Genomic DNA, 22754 nt, shown 5'->3' with positions numbered 1-22754 from the left:
CATCGCATCATGGGACAAATGTTATTCCAGAAATATCACGGGTTAATCGGATGCACCAGCCCTGACATAGTATCGCAATGTAACGCTTTGCTTTGGGGTTCTGGCTCTCTCTTTCCAACGCTTACTGGTATATCGCTGCCACTTTTTCTCCTGGAAGCAGGTAACTGCTTAAGGAAGGGGTTAGCGGCATTTATAGACCTGGGGCCAGCTCTAAAACAATTGCCACCTGTTAACGTTAGAGGCGAATTTGGCTTGGGGTTTTAGTAAATGCTGATAGCGCTATAGACAGTAATTGCAGATGTATAAATAAGTGATCACATTTTGTTTATTCGCGTGCAGTAAATAACCCTGTGAGAATAGTAAATATAACTCCACACCAGCGAAGCAGCGTGAAGAGTTCAAACACGGGAAGATGACTCTGTAGACACACACAAATGCAGTGCGGTTCCATAAACAATAGAACAGAAAGGCCAAAAATACCATACAAAAATCATACGCTGCGCAACCTAGAGACCCGACCTTGCAACACACTGAACTCCCATTGAAGAACTCAAGACATCATGCAGGATCCGTCCCCAGGTCAGTGCTGTAAATGTACAGTTTGAAGATGCAATGGGTGAAGGCGTGATGCGGAGGCGTTCTTTCTAGTGGGTGTGTATCATGGTGATGACTTGCTGAATAAGAGAAACTGTAAATTTGGGAAACTGTCCTCTTACAGCTGCTTGTATTTTCATTTCTTTAAGAAGGGTATTATTAAAAAAAAAAAAGAAATCCAGTCCAAACATAAACTGGAGGAGAAGAGATGGGGAAGGGGAGGGAAGGAGGGCTGGAAGCCAGCTGTTTCTGTACAGGATGCTCTTGATCACGGTTTCTGAGTGTTTGAACTTGTGATTGACACAAACAGTGCAGTTAATAACGTCACCGAATAAACAGAGTCTGTAATACTGTAGTAATACTGGAATAATATTTGTTGAAATGTATACAGTAGCAGAACAAAGGATACAGAGTCATGAAACAAATGCTACGAGGTCTAAGGTCTGCCTATTTGTGTACATTTGTATTTGTTTTTTTCTTATGGGAACGGAAATGCATGCAAGACCCATTATGTTGTAAATAAAATAGACTGCTGCCCGATAATGAGTTATCGTGAACAGCTTCAGAATTGTTTTGGGCTTTGGTTTGACTCCGCATGAAGGAGAAAATGTTCATCTAGTCAGGCTGTGGGATTAAAAAGCATGTTTTAAGGGTGAGATCCCTGGAGATCTTACATGTATCTCTACTCCCAGGTTCTTTAAACAAAACACGTTGTCAACACTTAATAATAGAAAAAAATAAATAAATGATAGTAGATAATGGCTACCATCCTGTCCACCAGGGAAGAGAGGACGAGGCTCTCTCTGGAGCCTCTCGGTACTGCTATTTAATCACCAGAAGGGCTACTGTAGAGTGATTCATAGCGCTGCTTTGGAGCGAAGGGGAGCCATCTGGTAATGTCGAGTAGGACGGTACATTTCGTTTTTCCTTCTTGTAGAATCCCCGTTCCTTTAGGCTCCAGCCAGGAAGACCTCCGAGTGTTTTCTGAAAGCAGATCCTCCTTTGACTCGAGGAGCAAGAACAGCATCCAGCCTTGGTTTTTCTTTACTCTAGAAGTGATACGTTTGTACTTTTTGTCTTTACTTACAGAAGACACTTGTTCTCACCCTGCTTAGTTATATAGTTTTGATATAAAATCCAAAGCGGGGATGCCAAGAAAGCAGACAAGGCCGCAGATTCTGCTTGGGTTTCGTGTTACCATGGCAATACATGAATTCCTGTATTTATTTACCTGATGGATTACACGCTCCAGGGTGTTGAACTATTCTGCATCGTTCAGGGAGAATAAGGGAGCAGTAAGACACCCTCAGGTCTAAAAATAGAAGCTTTTCAGTGAGGAAGGTCCATTCAATGCTGCCCTTTATTAAAGCCAAGGAACATATGGATGCTGTACTTTGAAGGTTTATTCCACTTGAAGTTTTCAATCTTAATCTTGTACTTTCTTGCAGGGTTTTCATATCCCTTGTAAGCTTGCCTTTTCAATAGCTGTCTGCTAAAGGTTGTTTGAGACCGCTGTTTCAAGCGTTTAGCTGCATGGCGTGCAGTCAGTTATCTCTGTTCAGCTCAGGACTCAACTGGAGGTATTTATTCCCCGCAGACTGAAAATGCTGTTGTCTTCACCTCTTTCTGATAAGCATTTGCCTGATAAGCAAATTCATCTCTGAAGTTTCCTCCTTTAGTATTGGTGATATCAACGTTGAGTGGTAATCCTAGGAGAGAGAACTCTGTTCTTAAAGCACATGGCAAAATAGAACAATTCCGGGGACCAGATTATTCCTGTGTTGAGAGGAACTTTACTGTTTGCCCAGAGTCCTCTGTGCTGATTTACATCATTCTGAACTGCGCATCTGTCCGTGTTTTTGTATTGAGGTGAAGTTTGCTGGGTTGTTATTTCTGGAAAAGGTATATTTGAACTGTAGTCATCTCTTGGATCATTCTGTTAGCCTGGAAACGATCCTGCTTTTTTATTTTTTATTTCCTTACACCTGTGCAGTTTTCTGCAGTCTGTCTTTTTCCAAGTTAAGTGCAGGTGAGTTAGCAGGCACAGCTCTCCTGCTTCAGTTGTGCCCATACCTCTACACCACGTGCTTGAGTTTAGGTGAAGGCTTTCAAGTCAGTCACTTAGAAGGTTTGCAGTTGACCAGTATAAGTGGTTTTTCTACTGAGGGTTTTTAAACCAAGTAATAATTTTCTGTGAAATGTTTTACACGCTTTTATCATCTTCTGCATTTCCCACTACAGGCCCCTCAGATAGTGGCATCACAGCTGAATTTTACTGTAACTTGTTTCAAAAGCGTCAATAATCCTGTTTAGTTTTGTGTAGAGGCAAATGCAAGATGATCGTTACTTAGTGCTTCCAAGAAAACAGCACAAAGAGTGTAACTTTACATTTTTATAAGTCATCATAGGCTTGACAGGTGTTGTGTTGCACAGCTTCGACACTGGCGTGTTCAGAAATGTCGCCTGCAGGACGGCTGGTGCAAGACCGGGATGGTCGCAGCAGTTCTAAGAAGGAAGTGGACAACGAGTGTGGAAAAAAGACAGCTGAAGGCTCCTGGAATGCGAAGCAGCTGGGTTGTGCCTTAGTCAATGAAAAAGCAGAAACTGGAAACAATTGCTAAATTTATTTTCAGTGCAAGCAGTCGTTTTCCTTGAACCGCAATGACTAAATATATCTGTTTGTGTGATTTTGTGTGGTGGTAACTCTTGCTGGCTCTTGCTAACCTCCTGGCGAGCAGAGAGATGAGTGGAAGGCTGCTTCAGCCAGAACGTCACACAAATGTCCCTCGCCTAGGTCCTTGTTTCACTTGCCGAGAATATTTTGTTTTTGCCAGGGACCTGTAATCTGTCAGCATGGCTTCAGTTGTTGCTCTGTATAGCATGAGTGGAAGAAACCTGGTATTCCTTCCTTTGGTATTCCTTTGCTTTGGTGTGACATCTGTCTTCTTTTCTTTATTAACATTAGCAAATTAGACCATTCAGCCATTGTCGTAATAGCAGCGTGGAAGAAGTATTAAATTCACCCAGCTATTGCAGGAATATTAGCTTTGTTTGTTGCCTTTGTCTAAGTAACTGAAGCTTGGATTTCATGTTGTACAGTTGAGAAATACTGGAGAAGATAATAGGTTGAAGGGATAGTAATAGAGAACAGTGTGTCATTCTCAGAGCGTTAATAGAGATTAGATGGAAAGGGGGAGCTGGTTGGAGGAAACCTAGGTTTATTCACCTTTGCAAGTTGTAATTTGCAGCTCTAGAACTCTAAGGTGGGATAAAAGGAGACTAGAGAAGGAAAAAAGGGCATCACAAGTGGAGCTGCTGATGAGGAAAGACCCCCCAAAAAAAAGGAAATGAGAGGAAGCCCAATCCACAAATGTTGGAAGAGGAGGGAATGGTGGGCTAAGCAGAGCAGATAGGGAAAGTCAGGGGGATGACAGGAAGGGAAAGTCAGGGGGATGACAGGAAGGGAAAGCTGGCAAGAAGGAGGCAACTGGCGGCTTTCATGGCACCTTGTTCCAAGGCAAAGAGACAGAAGATGAATTTCAGCCATCCGGAAAAGCTGCAGGAATCCTGCAGGTTGGGACGTGCTGCTGAAGGAATGTTCTGCATTTCTTCTATTCACGTTCCTGCAGCATGACAAGCTCACTGCTGTAGTACCTGACCCATAGCACCCATTCTTAAAAATACATTGCTGATCTCTTCTTGCGGCACCGATGCTCACAGAGGAAACAATTTCATCTATGTCAGAAAGAGACCATGTCCCCACATACGTTGTGGGGAAAAAGAAAGTTGCAGGGTAAGGTTACTGGTCCACTTTTATTTGTGTTGCATATTTCACTGAAAGGTCTTCAGCTTTGAAACACTCTCTTGACGTTAAATCTGTTTGCTATTATGGTTGGTACTGTAGCGTGTCTCTGGTGTTTGTGAGTTAGTGTTCTCGTGCTGAGAGCAAGGAAGGAGTGAATACACACAGAAGCATAAGATGGTCTGTATCAGAGCGTTCGCTTCGTGTTTGGGGTGATACCGTATTGACTGGTTTCCCCTCATACAACGAAGGATTGATTGAGCAGGGGTAGCACTTGAAGAGATCTCTTAATGATGGGGCTGAGGCTCTTTGGGTCAAGCAAATGGGTGTTTTCCCTGATCCTACTTTATCTGGTCTCTGCTGCTTTGTGTAGAGCTTTTCTGGTGTCATGAAAATACCGTGCATTTGGTGATCGAAGTTAACATCTCGGTGATGCTGTCAGTGTCGCTAAGAATTCTTTATTAATTTTTCTGCGGAGGGTGAAAGGTTAAAGCTTGCTTGTACTCTGATGCTCTCACTCTCTGAAGGCTTCATGTGGGGTGCTCTTTGTTGCATACCTAACATATGCACTTAGAATAAGTAAGAACTTTAATTTCATCCCTTTTACGTACAAAAATATTGGGTAATTCTGTTTTGAAAGAGAACATATGAGATTTTCCTTCTTAGGCTTCTGGAAAGAAAGGAAAATAAATCAGTAGAGGTTTAAAATCAAGGAATAGTTGCTGACAGATGGTAAATGTTGGAGTAAAAGGGTTCTGCAGCTTGGTTGGTTGATTAAGCCTTGACAGAATTTTACCAATAGACCAAATACGTAGTTCTAGATCTGTTAAATCGTAGTTTGCAGGTGGGCTATAGTAACTGGTGGCAAAGGAACGTGTTTGCAGTGTACAGCATGCATTGTGCTATCCCCTACCTTTTGATTTTTTCTTAATTGTGTTTCTGCCCAAGAGGTGGTAAAATAGCCGCAGGAATTAATTCCATATTTAGAAAGTTTCCTTTACGAACCGAATGTCATGTAATAAAGGGCACCCAGGGAAATCAATATTTTAGTTCTGCTTGCATAGTACATTCTAACATACCCGAGGTAGCTGTGTTCCGTGGGTCCTTCTGATGGTGGGCTTCAGAAAGCAGGCAATACTGTTTAAAACACAGCTTTCACTGAGTGATGTATTACGTTTTTATTTGTGTTCTAACTTTATTAACGTAAGTCTGCCAATTTGAGCACGGGGAAGGGCAGGTGGTTCCCATCCACTTTTTGCTTAACTTCCAATGCAACTTCAGCAGTAATGAGTGCTGCACCTTTATAAATAAGGAAATTAAATATTCCTTTTTGGATATGTTTTTATCACTTAAATGACTTTTTTCATGTATGGATTCTGTTTTTCTAATTAGAAGATGCTTTAAACTAAATTATGAATGTAGGAGAATAGTAAGTTTGAGGAATTAGGAAGGTCTACCACCAGGTTTGGCTAGAGCTCAGCTATGAATTTCCAGGGTTTACAGAAAATATAGAACATTGGAGCAGGAGGTGCCTTGTCTATATAAATGTCCTCGGAAAGCGCACACGGAATTGGACGTCAAGTCTGATGCCAGCTTTTTGCTGGAGCATGCCTGCAGTGGTGCATGGCTCGAGTTCACTCTTACCGCTTGGGATTGCTCCTCCAAGGCTCCTACGTGGGAGAAGCTTGCTGCACCCAAAAAGCATCGTGCATCTGAAAGTCCTATGACACTGAAACCTTTTCTTCAAGCTTTATGAGTGATACCTAAGAGAACATGACTGGCAGAAACTGAGGTGGGGTTTCTCTGTTTTTGGCTTATTTTTTTGTGTGCTCTGTGGGTAGCTGTTTGCTCTTCACCCCTCAGACCAGCAGCACTTCTGTTCCCTGCTCTGTCAGTCTGGTCTGTTGTAGTTTACAGGAGAGGTTCTTCGAACGGTTGGGGAACCACCCTGTTCAGATGTCTGTAATGAATTTACGAAATGCTATTTAGAGTACGTTGTTTACAGTGAGGTGGCTCTCTTGCATATGGCCAATTTTGTGATACTCCCTTGGACGGTGTCCTTTTAAAGAACCTCTGAGTCTTGACTCAGAAGGTGCTGCTTCTGCTCAAAGGTGAGCTTCCTTCTTACGTATGTAGCCTCTTTTCCTATGGAAATGTGATTTCTCAGCCATGGTCATGAGTAGAAAAAGTACCTACAAATCGCTCCTTTATTATGGCAAAAGGGAAACGCAGCTGTCCTATGCCCAGTTTGGCCATCCAGCATCAGTCGGTAGGCATGTAATTTTGCTAACATGTGGTGCTTCTTCAGAGGAATGCCAAGGGAGATGTGAGGAAGCTACGTGTCTTGTCTTGGAAGAAGAATAGACAGTTTTGCTAGCTTTGCTGCTCATATATATATATATATATATATAAAGTCTTTTTCTAAGGCCTAGACGGTGCAGTTTGCTGTTTGATGATTTAACTAAGGTTGTGATTTTATGCTCTGTTGCACAGGCATTCTGTCAATCTAAACACGTCTCCATTTATCTTGCATTTTAAATTCACAGGCACAAGATAGATCTGACTATCCTCAAAAAATGAGGAGATCGTGCAGTGAGTTACTCTGTTTAACCTCTGCTGAATTAATTAATGCAGCCTTTTTGTATAAGCAAGGTCTGAGAGTGATAGGGTATAGATTCTTTACTGCATAGAAACTTCTCCTTTTTTCCTGACTTCTTGTACCAGCACACTTGTGTTAGTTAGTAAGCTTTTACTTCTAAATGTATGAAAGTTAGATAAATTCATAAAAGAGAGATTTATGGTGATTCAAGAGTATCCTTGCTCAGAATTACAGTTTTTGTGAAGCTGGTTTAAAGTTGCAGCTATGCTGAAAAGCATACTGTTTTGCTTAGATGAAGTGTGAAACATTTTTCAAAAACCACAGTTTTCAATAATCTATTTTGTATATATTTTTTGTTCCCATAGCTTCTAGTCCCTCAAGGATTCCAGCAATTGTCAAAACGATTTAATATTGATTACACTGTTTTGCCACAGGCTATAGGAAGAGCCCATGAGACTGTGAGTAGTGCAGACCATAACGCTGAACGTTCCCAGCTCATTTCGGGGGGGGGTGAATGCCATCCTCGGGTAGATTTCTGTCCCGTTGGGAAGTTGTTCTGCACCTTCCTTGGTGCTACAGTTACACAAAGCGAGACGCTTTGCCTTCGAACCATGTGCTGCATGTTTGGTGAGGCTGCCAAACCTTGCCCCCAAAGACAAGAAGACCCCTTGCCCCCAGAAAATCCTGTCCTGTGCAAACTGCTGCTGAGGGAGCTAAAGAGCAAACCCGTGCACCACAAGGGGAGGCATGCAGGAGCTCTCTTAGTCTTCACCCTGCTGCTGGTGGCAGATCTGTGAGCTAGCAACGTTTTTATCTAATTTGCTGCTGCTTCCTGAAGGTGAAACAGATGCTAGACCTTTAAAGTTCAATTTCTTTGGCTTCCCTTGTGCTGCTCAGCCTAGGGAGACGCGGAGTATCACATTCCTTCAGCCGAGATGATTTGGCATCAAGCTGATAGGTAAAAACACTGATAAAAATGGTTTTCTTTGCTGCTAGAACAAAGACTACTCAAGTTGTGAACTGGTTGGCCTGGAGTGGGGAATGCCAAGGAAAAGCAAAATCCTTTGGAACAAAGGAAACGTGTGTCGCTTCTGGGGATGGGTCGGAGGAGGCGATCAAGGACAGTGGGTTGCTGTTCGAAGCTGAATATCGCAGTAAAAATAGCAGGGCAAGTAAAGAGAGACTGAGGGTCTTGTGACTGTCTGTGTATTTCCATATAGACTTTAAACAAAGATGGTTTTGCTCCTGTCTGTCTCAGGTGAAAGCATTTATACAAATTCTTTAAATATGCCTTGGCAGCTCTTACTCTTAGGTTTTCTCCTGAATTACAGCCTTGTTCAGTAGACCTCAAATCTTAGGTGTACATTTCACTGCAATACGTCTAGGGCTCCTTGGAGACATCAGGTAGACCGCAAGTGATAGACGTGAAACTTTCCCTAAGCTTTCTCTTGGCTGGCAGCCTGGGAAGTGCCAAGGTGGAAGGGATCAAAACCGTCTCTCTGACCGGGCGCTGGCGCAACGTGCTTCGTTGCCTGGGGCCGTCTGGGTTGTGGCTTTTTCCCCGTGTGCAGCCACGTAAAGAAAAAAATACAGACCTGGCAGTTGCTCGTAGTTGGCTGTGTCCAGAGTTACCGCCTGAATGGGTGTTTTACGCCTCGTGTTCTGGCTGAAGGCGACGTGATGTGGGAGGAGAAGCCGAGGGAGCATCCGAGGGATTACTCCTGGCAGCGGGGCAGGTGGGTTTGTCTGCGCATCCTGCGCGGCGCTGGCAGCAAGGTGTGTGATCGTGTTAGCAACGACCGCAGCCACGTCTGAGGGGTGTTGATCGCTTATGTCATTGTTTTGATACTTCTCGAGTTCGCTGCGTATTCACGGCTGCTGTAAATAATAACGTGTTAAGATTGCTGCCATGGGTCACTCGGTCTACTGGCAATAGCCAAAAAATTCCCACATCAAGCGAAAGCGTAACTGATCCCGAAATCGCTCTCGGCGCGCGTGTTGTGCGAACATGGCTGTTGACTGAGGTCCTGATCTGAATCGGGTATCCAAAGTTGATGACTTATGCAAAACAGCATTCGCTGCGAGGTTACCGGTGTTGTGGCTTGCCCTGTGGGGAGAGCTAACAGGCTGTGGGTTTTTTATTATTATTTTCGTTTGTTTTTATCTTTTAACTCTTCTCAGATGAGGTGCTTCACATCTAAAAGCTTTGGCAACCCGGTGTAATGTTTCAAGTGTTATCACAATGGGGAAACAAAATCATGCTCGAAATATCACGGCTCAGCAGCGCCCGTTTGGTGAGGTTGTTGTTGGGTGTTATACCCAGAGCAGCAACGCTGTTCTGTGGTGCTGCTGCACGCTGAGATCTTGGGTTTTGGGATGATAACAAAGCACAGAAACTGGCTCCTCCTTTTATCCTCCTGTGCCCTTGAAGGAGTCATTTGGTTAAATTCCTTAATATTTTTGCAGCTGTGGTTGTGGTTTATTAACTGATGCTGCCTTGAAGAAGAGCCTGTGTCTGTAGCAGAGCTTTCATTACTCATCTGTCAATACTTGCAGAGTGAAACAAATGGGTCTAGGTAGAGAGGCTTCTGCTCTTCTGGGTAAATGCTCCGGTTTCTTTTTCTCCCTCCCTGCTCTTTTACTGAAAGGGAAGATACAGACAGTTCTTGGTGCAGTGCATGGTAGTGCTGTATTGGATAGGAAGGTCTGGCCTGCTTCGTCTGTCGGGATTATTTAAAGCTATGATGTTTAGATTCTAGTAAATGAACCAGAAGGAATTGAAAACATCTCTCTTCCTCAAAATATTCTAATTCATACAGCTGTAAATGCCCTTTATCCTGAATCATACCAGCTGAAGAATGGCCAATTTCTCTTTTGCAATGGGCAAAATGTGATTTCTGGCCCGTGGTTCAACATTGTGCTTGTCAGGAGAAGTCCAGTTGAGATTATTATTTATTTTCCTTACATATTCCATAAAACTGAAAACGAAATAAACCAAAATGATTGCTTTGCTGTGCCTACTGAAGCAGACTGCAGGTTTTGCAATAATTGTCTCGGCTTCTGCGTGAAACGTAGGAGGCAATTTGTCTGCCTGGATTTTACTTTTTTTGCATGCTGATTGGAAACGTAGGGCACGTCTTACTTTGAAGCCCCTGCAGAAGAGGGAAACCTGCTCCGAGGGACTGAAATGCAGATGGTTTTCGTGTTGGTACGTGGTGTGGGAGAGCTCAGGGCACTAACATTTTCTGGAGCAAGCGCGCGGTCGCTGCGCAGCGCCTTGCCGGCACGGGGCAGGGCTGCAGCAGGAGGACGAGGTGTAAGCAGGGAGCGGGACTCGCGGATCCGAGGGCACTGACTCACTTTCCACATGCTGCTCTCGAGTCTCACACTTGACTGTGACAGATGTTTAACAGAAGAGCAGCCAGGCTAGTGAGCAAGCAGACTTAGGAGCCTGAAGTTAGCACCGATCACCTTCTGTGCGTGTGCATTTTGGGGGAAGTACTGGAGTCCTTGCCCCCTTTCCCTGTTGTGCCACCTGGTTTTGCTTTGTTTTTATTTGACTTAGCAAAACGCGACGGGGAAAAAACATGCACAGCAGTTCCCTGTGCAAGAAGATAGAAAGAGCTGAGGCGCAGCCTGGTTAAGGAAGCTGATAACTTGAAGCCTTGCTGTTGTGTGCCTTTGTACCTTGACCACATGAGGTATTTGCAGGTAAATCGGTGCCAATTTCCGTAGTGCAGAGCTGTCTTCTGCGGTGGAGTTGCAATCAAAAGTGTTTGAAAGCCTCTCCTGTGCGAGGCTGTTCTGCGTTACCCCAGCCTGCAGCGGGAGCGGAGGGAACCAAAATCTCTGCCAGGTTGAGCTTTTGATTAACTGCAAGCGTGAGGACCTTGTTTGGAGATAAAAACTGGTCAGCGGGTATTTCCATGGGCTTCCCCCACAACGAGCAGTCTCAGCTTTAAGTAGATGCATTGCACATTGTTTTGAATGGGAGAGATAAGGACTTGGACTCGATGATCCTTGTGGGTCCTTTCCAACTCGGGATATTCTGTGATTCTACGAATTTCGAAATCCCACTTTTTCGGTAGCCTTCATCTGCTGACCTTATGTGAAACAGTGGAAAATAGTTCAATTGAGGGAGAAAGGAAGAAAAGATCTGCACGGCACAGTGGTAAGCGTGTTGGTCTGATCCCCACCCAACACTGTGTTCTCCTGATCTGAAGGGGTTTTTGCTCTGCAAGGACAAAGATAGCTTCCAAAATGTGGTGGAGAGCCATTGTAAACTCCCCAAGTGAGAAGAGTTAGTATCTAATATGACTTTTTAAACAATTTTCAGATTGCTGATACATCTTCACACATCTTTAATCTGTGCACAGGTGTCAGTGCGTGCATTTGGCCAGCTTTGACTGTGAAGTTTGGAAAAAAAAAAAAGAAAAAAAAAAGCAAGCTACGGAGTACATGAGCAAGTAACGTGTATAAATTCCAGCATTTTATGTAGCTGTGCAGCCTATCAAATTCCAGCAGTGAGACTCTCTTTACAAATGCTTTTGTATTTTTTCTGTTGACTCATCCATCCAACACTTGTAGTAGCACTTCAGTACTGCATTATAAAGCCGAAGATTGAAACAAGGCTGTTCTTGAGCTGGTTTAATCAACAGATGCAATTAATACAATAATGTTTGTGCTGACACCCGGTCTCACTGTGACTGCATTGTGGGCAGCGTTGCCAGACAAGGAGATCTCTGTGGCCGGGGCCTCGCTGTACGAGCAGATCACGAAACGTTTGTGTTGAGCAGAAGATGAACATTGAAGGAGTTTCAGACCGATCCATAGCTGGCAAAGGGCCTCCCCGGTGCTACAGGCAACATTAATGGAAGGTTGAAACGCAATCTGCAGCGCTTCTAATTTAGTTGATGGGTTTATAAAATGCTGGGATTTCTTCGTTACAGAACATCAGAAGCGTAAAAGGAAGGCTCGGATTGGTTTTGTTCTGTGTGAATAAATGTGGGCTGGTGGTGAAGGAAATACAGTTTGGACTCAGAGCTTTATTCTCACATTAGAACAATGTCAGTCCCAAACCAGTGCTTCTCAGATGTATTTTACCCTGGGAACTTGCATAAAACGTCTTCCCTTTCAGCTATTTCATTTTTAGCTGTACACAGGGTGTAACCATTGTTTAAGGGAGTGTCGGTGGCACGGGGCCAGTTGATATGTAAACCCTATCACGAATTGTTTTAAAGAGAGTGCGATTTTCTGTGCTGAGATATATCGATGACTTTTCTCAGGGCAGGAAGTCCATGCTGACTCCAGCAGTTGCCGGAGCAGCTGTTCATTATGAGTAAGCCATATGAAAAATCTTGTGAAAGCCTTAATATCAGTAGGAAGCAGCGCGAGCTTAAATGATCACCACTCGAGTGTGGCTGAGCCGTGTCAGTAGCTGCTTTCATACTTTCACTTGCTTGGAATTTTACATTGGAAAAGGTTTCTGGTTCTTACGGTGGCAAAGTCTGTAGGATAGTTTACAGGGAGGTTGTTTTTAACTTCAGGCTCGTTAATGGTTGTAAAGGCTTGCCTGGACACTCCCCATATCTTGCTCCAGGGTATGAATTTATTTGATTTAACCCACGGTGAGTTGATGGAGCAGCTTCTGTCTCAGTAAGGGTATCTCTCCTGGCTCCGTGGCTTCTAGGATTTCCTAACATCATAGCACTGGTGTTACTTAGACTGGGTTTCTGCCAAGTCCTGTATTAGGACTTGTATTAGGACAGAGCACATGCTTGTAATGCACTTCCCTCCCTGTCCTGAGCTTCCTAATTGATCGGTTGGGGGGGGGTTGTTATAGCCTGTCTCTGTTTTTAATCACGGAGCTGTCTTTGGTTGAGGCTGACAGATAGCTTTCCACCCAAAAGTCCGTTTTAAATTAATGAACATTTAGGTTAATTTCTGTAACTGACGTTTTCAGGAAAAAAAAAACAACGGTTGTTATTTTGGTCTGGAAGCTTCGCCCCGCGCCAGCCGTGAGCAGCGAGGCGGCGCTGGGCTGCGTCGGGCCCCCTCTGGGTGCGGGTGGCTGCAGCATCGCCGCTGACCTTCGGCTCGTGAAAAAAGTGTGCAAGAAGTGCCGTGCTGCAGACGTGAACCCGTCCGGAGGCTGAGCGTGCAGCGATGGTGGGAAACCCTTCCACCTGCAGCCGACCTGGTACACAAGGGGACCCGATGTAAAGCCTTCCTAGCTCAGCTTCTGCGGGATTTCCAGCCCACAGCTGGGTTACTTCCTTCATCCTACACTTGAACTCAGCGTTTGATTGCTTTTTATTTTGTATTGTCCCTTGTTGTCTGTGACACCAGGATGTGATTTCGTCTTTGTCACCTCTTCCCGCCTTTAGTTTCTCCTAGTTTATAATTTTTTGACGCATATATTGGTTTTTGTACTGCATCCTGGCAGAGAGCTTGTGTCACGAGGTTTTGGTTCAGCAGGGTTGTCCTGGAGCTGTAGAGGGATGTGCCCCAAATAGCGGTACGTGTCACAGCCACGGGCTGTAGGTGTACATCTTGCACAAGCAACAGATAACTGCTCTTGTTGCTGAGTGTGATGTGTCAGGGGATGGTTCACGAGGGTGGTAGCAAGGGGAAATAGGGGGTGTTCTGGCTTATTTGGAAAACAAGATTCAGTTTCCTTTGGTGTAATAATTTCATGAATCAAAAAGGAAAATGAGTAATAGTCCTGAACGTTTACCTAGAGCTTTACGTTTTCAGAGCATCATGCAAGCACTTATTCTGTCCCTTTGACTCCGTGCTGTCTGTAGTGAGGTGAGAACAGTAAGTACAGCTTCTGCCTCTGCTTCATTTACTGCTAGGGTTTAAGTTGTTGCTTTGGACGGATGATGTCTACTTCTCCATAAGCTTCTGCTGGCTGTTCAGTTCATCGCTAGAGCTGTGTACCCTCTCAGTGGGTTGGTAAATCATGTTTTAACGCATTCAAGATCTCAGCAGGCAGGGAGAGCGGCAGACAGTGCTGTGAAGTGGTGGCACCGCTTGTTTGTAGGGAAGTGCAGGTGTGCACAGAGCATGCCACCTAGAGGAATGGAGCTGGCAAGGCTGGACGGAGCCATGCTTTGCTGGGTAAACGTAGGGGGCTGCGAGAGTGACTGTGTCGAGACCTTCTTCGTGCAGTGCATGCTGTGGCCCTGCCTCTGGTACGCTCACCAAGCCAAGTGTCAGAAGGTCCTGCACAGCCAGCTTTCCATCAGCTCCTCAAAAAAAGCTTCTCAACTTTTTACCTGAGGTTACTGTTGATGATTTAGCATTCTGCTTACGTTGATCCTCATCTTTCACTGAGTCTTGGGAATCTGAAATTAAATCGAGGATCTCACCTCAGATATCTTCTGGGAATTCGGGTGAGGAATCTAGCACAAGGTGTGATTTGATGGGATAATGCTCTCTAAGCTCTGTGCTTTTTTTGGCTTGTATGTTGCAATTTCTTTTGCAGGAGACTAATAAATTTCCCAGGAGATTATCCTAATTTCCAAAGTCTCAAAGTCTGAGTTGTAATTAAGCACTTAATTTGATGAGGTTTTTTAAATGTGTTGCTGGTCTGCTGGCAGCTTGGGGAAATGGTTCCATCTGCAGCCCCGCTTCCCTCGTGTAGGTTCAAGCTCACAAAGCCGATGTATATTTAGAAGTGCCAGAACTTCAGCCTACCAGACAGGCTTCTGAAAATTGCTCCAAATTCATGCTTTCTGGATAGGCTAAAGCCAGATTTGAAAGAAGTCCACCTTCTTTGGAGAAGCTCAAGTGATCGTTAGGGAGATGGCAGATTTTCATTAAGGCATGGGCAGTGAGCAATTTTAATAATGCGTCTGATTGCTTACAAATTACATTGAGTTCCCCCATTTCCACAAATTGCAGCAATCATTCCGTCCAAGAGGGAAGCTATTATTTTATTTCTTTGAAATGAAAAAGCGTTTCTTTTTTAGTTCATGTTTAACGTCCTCTGTTCTTTGTGAGCTGAGCCTGCATCTCGTCTCTGCTAGCGAGGTAGTTTCCCCGAGAGCCAGAAGCACAGAGTCAGCTGCTCTAACTGGGCTGTCGTCGTCGCTGGAAAGGTTTCATGGGGTCGTGCTGGTAAGCTCTGCTCTTCATGGGACTCCCATGCAGTGGTTTCTGTGGTCAGTGAACTGCTGAAAGCCAGAAAGGGACAGTAGCTTGTGCTGTTCCTGCAGCATGAGGGGCGGTGGTGGAGGTCTGGGAGAAGTGCTCCAGGTCCAGCGTTGATGTACCTCATATGCAGCATGAGCAATGCTTCGGCAGCCCAGAAAGGCACCCTACAAACTCTGCTCATGTGCTCTGCTGAATTTCAGGTGCTGGAATACGGCGGGGAGGTTTTCCTGCGTGTGCTGAGCTAGTGTATTTCCCTTGCAGTCGGGGACGAGGAGCTTAGTCAGGAACCGCTGAAGAACTGTAACTTTACAGTGCAGTAACTTGAGGGTTTCCACCATATGTTCCTTTGTGTGGTCTCCTAGCCCAAGCCAGGCCACCATCCAATGTCGTGATCATCCAGTGAGCCAGGGAATTGTCAGGTAACCACGTGGTAGGCTTGACCAGACAGTATTTCCTCTTTAGGACAGAAGTCTGTTTTTGATCCACGTTGGAGTAATGTGTGTCACAAGAAGGTCATAACCAATGACTTAGGCTCATGGGAATCTAACACAGAAGTGACAACGACTGGGCAGAGGTTTTCTGTTTCATGCTGTTTGAGGTCATAGCTTCTAGTTGACTCTGATTAAGTTTGTCTTCTGCTAAGATTTCTCTCTGTTAATTTAGAAATCCTGCCCCCCTGCCCCTCCCCAGAGTTAAAACTTTTATGCTCAAAACCTCAGGAGCAGGCTTGAAGACTTCATTACGCTGTGCCTTTGCGGTGACCCCCACATATTTCCATCGAGACATTAGGATGGCCTTCCCATTTCCTCCTATTCTCAGTTTAACTTTTCCTGTTATGGGAATACCAAAAAAAAAAAAAAAAGAAAAAAGAAAAATGCAATTAGTCGTATGTTAAAACAACCAGACTAAAGCCAGTAGGAAGAGCATCCTCTCAGTGTTGCTTTATGGGGCCATGCATCAGTGTGCCATGTCGGCTGCGGCCGGAGCTGTTGCGAATGTTGGCCACTCACACATTTAACAGGCCCGCTCCGTGGCTCCCTCCTTACCACACGTCCCTTTTTGCTGATAACTTTCTGTCCTCCGGGCTACTGACAGCTGTTGTCCACTCGCTGCTAATTAAGAAAGCAGCATGAGCGATGGCAATGTGGTCTGGAGAGATTGAGCCCCCCTCGCTGCAGCAAAGCGTTTCAGCCTGATTAAAAAGTCTGAGTGACAGCTGAGCGGCCTTTTTTTCCTCCCCTGTCTGTTGAGCTTCTCTGTAGATAGCCTGTTTGCTGTTGAAACTCTCATGTCGGGCACCCTCTGTATCTCAGTGCTTTTTAGATCCTGTAACAATAAGCAATGTCAGAACAGATTTACTATTGAAAAAGGGGGCACGTGTGAAATTTAAGCGGCTATAAAGCCACGTATTTAACATGCAAAGCGTTGTGTACATCTGTGCTGTTACATAGAAATTCAAATGTAGGTCATTTTTTAAACGAAATGATGCTTACTTTGTTGAAAATTTAAAACTAGATAGAAAATCAAGATTATCATGAATGAACAGCGCTTAAGTAGACGGATTGAGTGGATTTCAAAGATGCTCCCTGTTTGTTTAAGGATTTTCCTTGTCTTTTTTGTTTCCTTCTTCGGTTTCCTTGTTTTGTTTTCCCTCGTTTTTCATCCAGTCCCGGTGGGTGATCTTTTGTATAGTGGTTGTGCTGTGATTTTTAAGATGCAGCAGGAGCATGGGCTTGAACTCCGGAATTCCCTTTCTAGGCTGTGCTTCTATGGAGATAAAATGGGAAGACTGACATTAAGATAACAAAAGATCCTTGTGTTAATAGACATCCAGAAGATGCGAATTGAAGTGATGGTGGTTTGGTAGAAGCCGCCTCCTCCTGAACCAGTGATGCTCTCTGGAGCTGTTTACCCCCAGCAATATTGTGACTCTCTGTATTTCAGATTTGACCTGCAAAATCCAATCTGAAATCTTGTTTGCAGTAAGTGGGGTCTGTGTACCCCCTAGCATGCTCTGCAGGCAATGTCCTTTCCTCTCATATCTGGACTATAATTCCTTCCTGTTGTGATTTTTCTCATGCTTGGCTCTTTTTATCTTGGAGGTGATTGTTTCATGATACAGTACCACAGCACAATCAGATCTCCTCTTTAAAAGCACTCCGTGTGTATAGGAGTAAAATGGTTATGTTAAAAAAAAAAAATCACTGCCAGACTTGGCTCCTTAGGTGTGTGAAAATCCTTTAACTAATGATGTCTGCCACAGTATAATTGAACAGCAGAAACAAGTCCAGCGAGAGGAAGGTGTGCCTTTGACTCTACTTGCTCCTAGTCACCTTGCGTGCCCATCACTTTGCCTCGCGATTACTTTCTGAAGGAAATCCTGGAGCATTTGACTTCAGCTTTTCCAATAAAGAAGTGTTTTACGTTTGTTGAACAAGAGCTGCTCTAACAGTCAGCGCTGAAAATATTCAGCTGAATACTTTCAATACTAAAACGATAGGAATTGCTGCAAAATGTGTTGTATTTATAACTAACCAAACTAGGCAGACTTTTGGGGATATGGGTGGTTCAGTGAAAGTGCTATAATGTCCTTGGGAAGCTTTTTGTTTTCACATGAAGAGAGCAGATGCTGATATGATGCAAATAGAAGAGAAATCCTATCACCAAATCGGCCCCGAGTCCCCAAGCTGTAATCTGTAAATAAAGTGATTTATGGGTATTATAATGAAAATGGTGGCTTTTTTTCTCCAGACAAAATATTGTTTCCAAACAGATCTCTCATTATTACACTCTGGTTTGGCTACTAATTTTATGAAATAAGCCTGGTAAACGTAAGGTTGGAAAACTAATGTTTCTTTATCCTCTGCCAGTAAGAATTTATGGAGACACCAAATCCCAGTCCGTCTTGCTGTGGGAGCTAATTAAGACTATAAGGGAATGGTTTCTTGCTTCAAAATGTTGAAAACGACTGTAAGCATTCCTACTGTTACATCTGGAGAGCTTGTTACGGATGGCGAGATTGATTGTGCAGGCTCATTTGCTGTGAGCATTGGTTGTTTCTTTCCAGTAACCTGATTAGTGCTTGGACAGCTTTGCCAAACTGTTTACTACCTGCTGCCCGGTGACTGGCAGTGCACGCTTCCAGCAGATTATAGGAATATTATGCGGCTTCAGGATCGTGGTTAGTCCTTTTGTCCTTTGTTGTCAGTCACGGTGACATCAGGAATCGAGCTGCCAGCCTCCAGGTAGGTCTCCCACCAACAGTGACATGTTTTTACATCTGTTCTGCATTAGCTCTTCATGTGACTGATGGCAAGTGTCAGTTGCTCTGACTACCCACAGCTTATCCTTTTGTGCCATGAATTTATGGCTGTATAAAATGAAAAACCACCACACGGTCATTTCAGAGACACAGAGGTGGCGGATTTGACATTAAAGGGGTGAAAGAAACATTCTGCAAATTCCCGTGTAAATTCCTAGATGCCTGCTTGGTGGTAGGTTAGGCTTAGTTCAGCCTCAAGTCTTAACAAAATCCTAGAGCTCTGCTGCTAGGTCTGCAGTTGATTTGCCTTCCACTGGGTGTGTGAATGGGCAAAGTATTTCAGCAGAGCTGGCGCTTCTTGGTTGGATGGTTTTGCAAATTTAGACGTGGTTCCTAACGGGAGAGCACAAACCATGAATTTCCTTTACAGTAGAATACGTTGGTTTTATGTTGTGAAGGAATGGGTTTAGTTCCTCTGGTTTCCTGATTCCTTATCATACCACAGGAGTGTCCTTTAAAGAAACAGAAAAGAATAAATAAGAATGCTCTTACAAACTGTGATGTTCTTGAGGGGGAAAAGAAGAAGTAAGTGCAAAAATTTTGTGAGCAGGCCACTGGGTGTTAGGGAGAGCGCCTGCAAGAAAAATCTCCTCCTTGGAGGTTTGTCAGCTACTTTTGCTCAGCAAAGCTGGACTTTATCTTGTAATCTTTAAGAAACAGCTTCCCATATATATGAGAATTATCCCAAATATTTCCTTTTATTGCCAATTTGGCTCCTAATTAGCTTAATCCACTTTGCAAGTATACAGTTTTTTTCCAAACTAAACCCATTTACAATAGGAAGTTAATTGGGAATGTGATGCTTGTGTTCCCAACCTTCGCCTTGATTTGAATCGACTTACCTGGGTGGAAAAGCCCTTTCATTTGGAAGTCTAAATTGTAAGGTTCTTGTGGCTTTGAGCATTATTGCATTTTATCATGATAAATTACTGGTGTGTTACGGTTTCAAGTGATCTCCCTTAAAGTATAGATTCTTACAGCTGCCAGAAAAACAGCTCAGCTCTTCTCCTGCTTCGTTCTCTGCCAGCGAATAGCAAATTATCCTCACTGTGCATGAAGTATTGAAGTCAAGGAAGCATTTTCTATAGATTTTTAATTCTCTTTTATAAGTGATTGAAGCGCTGTTGAAAACGTCTTCTTTGAGGGGCTTCTTTCGAAGTTTCCATATGAATGGGTTCAGCTTCATAACTTAATGTTGTGACTGCTATATACAGTGTTTTGTTTAGGTTTTTAAATAAAATAGCAATCAAGCAGTTTTGTTGAGAGCTTTTTGGGTCTATGGCTTGTGTATAATACAATGTTCAGGATGGATGTGGAAATGCTCTGTGTTGTTCAAAGTCACAGAGGCTGTAGGAGTCGTCTCTGGAGGAACTTGGGGCTCCTAATGTATTTTTATGAAGCGGGTTTTCCCAAGTCAACGTGCCTCTTCCAGATATTTTTTTTTGAGACATTTTCGTGTTTTGCAATACTGTGTAAGTTACATAGTTGGTTTTCAGGTTAATGAAGAATGATGGCACATTTAGTGCATTCAAAGACTTTCCCGAGTGCAGAGTTGCCAGAAATGGAGTGGGAAAGATACCTTCCATCTGTCATTCTTCTACAGGAATCAGCAGTTCAGAAGCGGATGTAGCTGAGCGTTATTTGCTGAGCATCTGAGCAAGGTTAATGAGTACAGGGAGGGCAACAGGGGGACACTTACCTCCTTAACTGGGGAGGGAGGCGAGTTGATTTTGTAGGGTAAGTCTGTAAATAGGGCGGAGAGGAAAGGGGAGCTTCCCCAGAATGTATACTAAAATAAACGAGGTCCGAGCTCAGATCTGAAATCTTGCCGTGAGACCGTGCAGGGTGTAGCGGGAGAGTGCTCCTTGCGGGGAGCAGGTGTTTGCTGAGGTCCCGCAGTCGATGGTTGCAGTGTTCGGCTGCTTGCACCCCTCTCCCATGGTACAGGACTACTGCCGAGCAGCACCCTATCTCCTCATATTCCTCCTTCTTTATTCCTCTTCATGTGCACACTGTGAATCGTCAGATAAGAATAGAGAAAATGTCAAGGTCTGAGGGATAGCAGTTCCCCCCCCCTCCCTTTTTCCTTATTGCAGTGTCCTAGAGAGATACTATCCCAGGCATAAATGTTTTTTAATTCATGTGATATTAGGTAGCAATTACAAAGGTATAATATTTAGCTAGGCTGCCACAAAGCTTAGTCCTAGATGCTTCATATACTGCAAAATGGAATTATTAAACGTGCATCCTACAAAGTCAGTTCTCCTTGCAGCATTACAGGTGGTGGTTGGCGCATGGTTTACAGGGTTTCTTGTCGCCACGCTGCAGCGTGATTTTTGTTTAATTTTTTTTTTTTTGGCTCGTTGGCTGGACCCAGTTGAAGGCTCTCGGTTTCTGATGGGGGGAAGTACAGTTTCCCTTGGGGCAGAGCTGCAGCTTGCACAGGGTGGTCGTGCGTTATCAGATGGTGAGGTTAAATGCAGAAGGTCTGGGAGGTATTTACCCCTGTAAGAACGGCACCAGAGATGTTTTTTTAAGCACGCCTTTGTGTCTTTTTGAGCCCAGCTGCCATGAAACGCTAAATCCGCTGCAGAAGTCAGTATGTCACTGAATGGGTTTGACACCGAAAGAGCATGAAGTTAATCAGGCTAAAGCTCTGACAAAGCAGCAGGCTTAGCCCGACGGAAAAGCAAGCGCTCTCTGGGCGCGCTGGGGCGTAGCCCGACCTGGGGCTGCCAGACCCCGCGCACGTCCTGGGGCCTCCTGGGCTGAAGTTTCTCCTGGCAGACTGCTCCTCACTTGCCAAATGGACCCAATGAGCTCCCAAAATATTGCACAGTGTACCACCAGCTGAAATCGTTATCGATCCACCTTGCGGGTCTGGTCAGCAGGATCGCCAGACCATTGCCCGTTGTTTTGCGGAGACGTAAATAGCTTTGGCAGTTGTGGTTTCGCTGCTTTGTCAAAACCAAAATTAAATCTAAGTACCGTAGAAAGTTATTTCTTATTTATAGATTCCTAAAGTCTCTCTGGCGTGTAATCTGGGCAGTGGCTTTGAAACGTGCTTTTTCACGTGGAGTGGATCGTGGCCTTTGAACGCGTTCGCCCTGTGCCCCCATGGCAGGTAGGTCCCGTGGGCAGGAGCTCGCTTCTGAAACCTGACGCCCTGCTCTGCAGGGGATGTGATAGCCGAGGGAAGGGGCTGCTGGTAAAACCTCGCTCCCAGAGCTGGTAATTCCAGATTTATTCAGTGATAAAAGAATTGTTTCAGCATGGAGTGTAAAGAGATGCTGAGATAAGGTTCAGCTTTGATTTTGGTAAAATACATGCCTTGTTTTAGCTCCGTTTACCTACCACCCTGTTTGCTATATGTTAGCATTAAAGGTGTTTCTTCTTGAAAGGCAAGCTGACTTCCTGTATCGGTAAACTGGAAGCTCAATAAAAATTAGAAACTGGTTCTTAGTAGGGCCCACTTTTGGTAATTTCCAGGAACTGCTTAAATACAGACAGCCAGGGTGATTACAAGAAATAAGGTTGCACTCGAGCAAAGAATTAAGCTCCAGTGAACTAAGGCTCAGCTGTCCCCTTCTTAAGTGGGTTTTCAGACTCATCACCGCATTAGGCAACATAATACTCGTAAATAGCTGGGAAATAGCTGCTTTTTCTTCAGCACTAAATTAACAGGTAAAATTCTAGTGAGTGTTTCCATGCTAGCGAGGCCTCAAGGCTTCAAAAGGCTTGATTGCGTTGTAGTCAGCGTGTCTTTCTTCAGATTCCTGCAGTGCTGCTGCTGACACTTGTACGGATCTGTAAGGGTTTGCCTCTGCACAAGTTCGTTGTTCTCTGTCTTTTTAAAAAAATATATTTTGCTTGTTTTAAAGTCTGGATTTGCTGGGAAGACTCAGGAGAACTGCAGGTATTTGTAGCCTTCGCTTTGAAACCTGTTATCTGTGGGAGTGATGTAACCAGGCAGTTTTAGTTCAGGCAGGGGGAGGTAGGATGAAATGGAATTGCCACAAAGAATTGTTTACTGCTAAAGCACCTTTTAATGTTTATGTGCAGTGGTGTGAAAGATGGACATCTCACTTAGACTGCTTAAGCTACCTTATGTTTCCTGACGGTCTAGGTATGTGCTAATCCTGCAGCTAACAAAGATGAGGGTTAGTATTTCCTCTTCCTCCTGGGCTGCTCAGTTCAATTAACATCTTGGTTTCCCTTTGCTGGAGGCACTGATGTTTCAAATTGTGCTTATAGAAGACTAAAATTTCCTACTGCCT

General features: G+C 44.2%; 1 protein-coding gene across 7 annotated transcripts in view; it reads left to right on the top strand.

Moving 5' to 3' along the window:
- Positions 1–22754, top strand: part of RAPGEF1 (Rap guanine nucleotide exchange factor 1) — a 90047-nt gene that overhangs the window by 1525 nt on the left and 65768 nt on the right. For 3 of the 7 annotated variants that reach the window (XM_083807170.1, XM_083807165.1, XM_083807168.1), the window contains one exon: positions 340–579. The exons of the other annotated variants lie outside the window; for them this stretch is intronic. In XM_083807170.1, coding sequence (XP_083663296.1) covers positions 561–579 — 19 coding nt within the window. In that variant the 5' untranslated portion in view covers positions 340–560. The remainder of the gene's footprint in view (positions 1–339; positions 580–22754) is intronic. 7 annotated transcript variants of the gene reach the window in all.

Source organism: Anser anser, assembly GCF_964211835.1.
Source record: "Anser anser genome assembly, chromosome: 21".
Lineage (NCBI taxonomy): Eukaryota > Metazoa > Chordata > Aves > Anseriformes > Anatidae > Anser > Anser anser.
Note: the sequence above shows the minus strand (reverse complement) of the source record. Positions and strands in the feature narration are given on the sequence as shown.